Source organism: Coregonus clupeaformis, chromosome 15 (genome assembly GCF_020615455.1).
Source record: "Coregonus clupeaformis isolate EN_2021a chromosome 15, ASM2061545v1, whole genome shotgun sequence".
Taxonomy (NCBI): Eukaryota; Metazoa; Chordata; class Actinopteri; order Salmoniformes; family Salmonidae; genus Coregonus; species Coregonus clupeaformis.
Window position 1 is genome coordinate 10,813,365 of NC_059206.1, and position 5,000 is coordinate 10,818,364.

General features: G+C 46.6%; 1 protein-coding gene across 11 annotated transcripts in view; it reads left to right on the top strand.

Moving 5' to 3' along the window:
• LOC121581840 (transcription factor 4) overlaps positions 1 to 5,000 on the top strand; it is a 340,785-nt gene that overhangs the window by 275,264 nt on the left and 60,521 nt on the right. For 8 of the 11 annotated variants that reach the window (XM_045224978.1, XM_045224979.1, XM_045224976.1 and 5 more), the window contains 2 exons: positions 1,441 to 1,574; positions 2,819 to 3,104. In XM_045224978.1, the coding sequence (XP_045080913.1) occupies positions 1,441 to 1,574; positions 2,819 to 3,104 (420 nt within the window). The remainder of the gene's footprint in view (positions 1 to 1,440; positions 1,575 to 2,818; positions 3,105 to 5,000) is intronic. The other 3 variants (XM_045224981.1, XM_045224982.1, XM_041897208.2) reach the window with 1 other exon arrangement.

Here is a 5,000-nt window from a genome sequence, read left to right on the forward strand (position 1 = left end):
CGGTGTATGTTGTGAACATTGTGTATCCAGTTAGCAGGGTGTATGTTGTGAACTTTGTGTATCCAGTTAGCAGGGTGTATGTTGTGAACATTGTTTATCCAGTTAGCAGGGTGTCTGTTGTGAACATTGTGTATCCAGTTAACATGGTGTATGTTGTGAACATTGTGTATCCAGTTAGCAGGGTGTATGTTGTGAACATTGTGTATCCAGTAAGCAGGGTGTCTGTTGTGAACATTGTGTATCCAGTTAGCAGGGTGTATGTTGTGAACATTGTGTATCCAGTTAGCAGGGTGTATGTTGTGAACATTGTGTATCCAGTTAACATGGTGTATGTTGTGAACATTGTGTATCCAGTTAGCAAAGTGTCTGTTGTGAACATTGTCTATCCAGTTAGCAGGGTGTATGTTGTGAACATTGTGTATCCAGTAAGCAGGGTGTCTGTTGTGAATGTTGTGTATCCAGTTAGCAGGGTGTATGTTGTGAACATTGTGTATCCAGTCAGCTGGGTGTCTGTTGTGAACATTGTGTATCCAGTTAGCACGGTGTCTGTTGTGAACATTGTGTATCCAGTTAGCAGGGTGTATGTTGTGAACATTGTGTATCCAGTTAGCAGGGTGTATGTTGTAAACTTTGTGTATCCAGTTAGCAGGGTGTATGTTGTGAACATTGTTTATCCAGTTAGCAGGGTGTCTGTTGTGAACATTGTGTATCCAGTTAACATGGTGTATGTTGTGAACATTGTGTATCCAGTTAGCAGGGTGTATGTTGTGAACATTGTGTATCCAGTTAGCAGGGTGTATGTTGTGAACTTTGTGTATCCAGTTAGCAGGGTGTATGTTGTGAACATTGTTTATCCAGTTAGCAGGGTGTCTGTTGTGAACATTGTGTATCCAGTTAACATGGTGTATGTTGTGAACATTGTATATCCAGTTAACATGGTGTATGTTGTGAACATTGTGTATCCAGTTAGCACAGTAACTGTTGTGAACATTGTGTATCCAGTTAGCAGGGTGTATGTTGTGAACATTGTGTATCCAGTTAGTAGGGTGTATGTTGTGAACATTGTGTATCCAGTTAGCAGGGTGTCTGTTGTGAACATTGTGTATCCAGTTAGCAGGGTGTATGTTGTGAACATTGTGTATCCAGTTAGTAGGGTGTATGTTGTGAACATTGTGTATCCAGTTAGCAGGGTGTCTGTTGTGAACATTGTGTATCCAGTTAGCAGGGTGTATGTTGTGAACATTGTGTATCCAGTTAGCAGGGTGTATGTTGTGAACATTGTGTATCCAGTTAACAGGGTGTATGTTGTGAACATTGTGTATCCAGTTAACAGGGTGTATGTTGTGAACATTGTGTATCCAGTTAGCAGGGTGTCTGTTGTGATCGTAAGCGTATGCTCCATGATTGTACCCTCATGCGCCCCTCTCTCCCCCCCTGTAGACGGTCACCACAGTGCTGACCCATGGAGCTCCTCCAGCGGTATGAACCAGCCTGGTTACAGCGGCATGCTGGGTAACTCCTCCCACGGCCCCCAGAGCAGCAGCTACTGTGGCACCCACCCACATGACCGGCTGGTGAGTATCCTCTCCTCCTTTCCTTTCCTTATCTCCTTCTCTTCTAATCTACTCTCCACCTCCTCTCCTCTCCACTTCCCTCTTCTCATTCTGTTCTCCTGCTACTTTCTGTGTCTCCTTGTCTCGCTCCATCAGTTGATCATTCCTTAGCCTTGGTATTCCTCCATACCATCTCACTCTTACTGCCTTTCACTCCTCTAGGTTCTAGATGGTTAGATGGTTAGTCTGAGGGTTGTAAAGGGTTAGATGTTCAATCTGAGGGTTCTAAAGGGTTAGATGTTCAGTCTGAGTGTTGTAAAGGGTTAGATGTTCAATCTGAGGGTTCTAAAGGGTTAGATGTTCAGTCTGAGGGTTCTAAAGGGTTAGATGTTCAGTCTGAGGGTTCTAAAGGGTTAGATGTTCAGTCTGAGGGTTGTAAAGGGTTAGATGTTCAGTCTGAGGGTTCTAAAGGGTTAGATGTTCAGTCTGAGGGTTCTAAAGGGTTAGATGTTCAGTCTGAGGGTTCTAAAGGGTTAGATGTTCAGTCTGAGGGTTGTAAAGGGTTAGATGTTCAGTCTGAGGGTTCTAAAGGGTTAGATGTTCAGTCTGAGGGTTCTAAAGGGTTAGATGTTCAGTCTGAGGGTTCTAAAGGGTTAGATGTTCAGTCTGAGGGTTCTAAAGGGTTAGATGTTCAGTCTGAGGGTTGTAAAGGGTTAGATGTTCAGTCTGAGGGTTGTAAAGGGTTAGATGTTCAGTCTGAGGGTTATAACGGTTTAGATGTTCAGTCTGAGGGTTGTAAAGGGTTAGATGTTCAATCTGAGGGTTCTAAAGGGTTAGATGTTCAATCTGTGGGTTCTAAAGGGTTAGATGTTCAGTCTGAGGGTTGTAAAGGGTTAGATGTTCAGTCTGAGGGTTGTAAAGGGTTAGATGTTCAGTCTGAGGGTTCTAAAGGGTTAGATGTTCAGTCTGAGGGTTCTAAAGGGTTAGATGTTCAGTCTGAGGGTTGTAAAGGGTTAGATGTTCAGTCTGAGGGTTGTAAAGGGTTAGATATTCAGTTTGAGGGTTGTAAAGGGTTAGATGTTCAGTCTGAGGGTTGTAAAGGGTTAGATGTTCAGTCTGAGGGTTGTAAAGGGTTAGATTTTCAGTCTGAGGGTTGTAAAGGGTTAGATGTTCAGTCTGAGGGTTGTAGAGGGTTAGATGTTCAGTCTGAGGGTTGTAAAGGGTTAGATGTTCAGTCTGAGGGTTGTTTCTCTCCCTCTCTACAGAGCTACCCGTCACACTCCTCGGCAGACATCAACCCCAGTCTTCCTCCCATGTCCAGTTTCCATCGTAGCACTGGCTCCAATCAGTACAGTACAGCTTCCTGCACTGCCACCACCAACGGCACAGAGAGCATCATGGGTAAGACCTGGGAACAAGGACACAGGGCTGCAGAAGACAGGACAGAAGACAGGACAGATCACAGGGCTGATTACAGGACTGAAGACAGGACAGAACACAGGGCTGATTACAGGACTGAAGACAGGACAGAACACAGGGCTGATTACAGTGGTAAGACCAGCTATGTGAATGATGGATGGACGGATGGACGGACAGACAGACAGGTAGACAGGTAGGCAGGCAGGCTGACAGACAGACAGACAGACAGACAGACAGACAGGTAGACAGACAGACAGACAGACAGACAGACAGACAGACAGACAGACAGACAGGCAGGCAGGCTGACAGACAGACAGACAGACAGACAGACAGACAGACAGACAGACAGACAGGTAGGCAGGCTGACAGACAGACAGACAGACAGACAGACAGACAGACAGACAGACAGACAGACAGACAGGCAGACAGACAGACAGACAGACAGACAGACAGACAGGTAGGCAGGTAGGCAGGCAGGCAGGCTAGACAGACAGACAGACAGACAGACAGACAGACAGACAGACAGACAGGCAGACAGACAGACAGACAGACAGACAGACAGACAGGCAGACAGACAGACAGACAGACAGACAGGCAGACAGACAGACAGACAGACAGGCAGGCAGGCAGACAGACAGACAGACAGACAGGTAGACAGGTAGGCAGGCAGGCTGACAGACAGACAGACAGACAGACAGACAGGTAGACAGGTAGGCAGGTAGGCAGGCAGGCTGACAGACAGACAGACAGACAGACAGACAGACAGACAGACAGACAGGCAGGCAGACAGACAGACAGACAGACAGACAGACAGACAGACAGACAGACAGACAGGCAGGCAGGCAGGCAGGCTGACAGACAGACAGGCAGGCAGGCAGGCAGGCAGACAGACAGACAGACAGGCAGGCAGGCAGACAGACAGGCAGGCAGGCAGGCAGACAGACAGACAGGCAGACAGACAGACAGACAGACAGACAGACAGACAGACAGACAGACAGACAGACAGGTAGGCTGACAGACAGATTGTCTGACTGACTGACTGACAAGTTATACACAGACCTACACACAGACAAACAGTTATACACATGGACCGACCGACAGACAGACAGACAGACAGACAGACAGACAGACAGACAGACAGACAGACAGACAGACAGACAGACAGGCAGACAGACAGACAGACAGGCAGACAGAAGTAGACAAGATGGACTGATTAACAGAGAAAGATAAACAGAGCCCTCATAAGGTTTTCACTCTTGCCATAATATCTGCTGTGATTAGCTGTGACATGTCTGGAGTGTCAGTCTGTGTTGTTCCTCTATTCCACCACAGACAACCCAGCATATGGTTCTGTGTTGTTCCTCTATTCCACCACAGACAACCCAGCATATGGTCCTGTGTTGTTCCTCTATTCCACCACAGACAACCCAGCATATGGTTCTGTGTTGTTCCTCTATTCCACCACAGACAACCCAGCATATGGTCCTGTGTTGTTCCTCTATTCCACCACAGACAACCCAGCATATGGTTCTGTGTTGTTCCTCAATTCCACCACAGACAACCCAGCATATGGTTCTGTGTTGTTCCTCTATTCCACCACAGACAACCCAACATATGGTCCTGTGTTGTTCCTCTATTCCACCACAGACAACCCAGCATATGGTTCTGTGTTGTTCCTCTATTCCACCACAGACAACCCAGCATATGGTCCTGTGTTATTCCTCTATTCCACCACAGACAACCCAACATATGGTCCTGTGTTGTTCCTCTATTCTACCACAGACAACCCAGCATATGGTCCTGTGTTGTTCCTCTATTCCACCACAGACAACCCAACATATGGTTCTGCTCTCTTTCAATCTCACTGTGCAAATAATAGAACAATGAGAAACAGATTGAACGCTTGTGTTTTTCTAACTGGACTTCTCCAACATTCCACAATGATTCTCTCTCTCTCTCTCTCTCTCTCTCTCGCTCTCTCTCTCTCTCTCTCTCTCTGTCTCTCTCTCTCTCTCTCTCTCTCTCTCT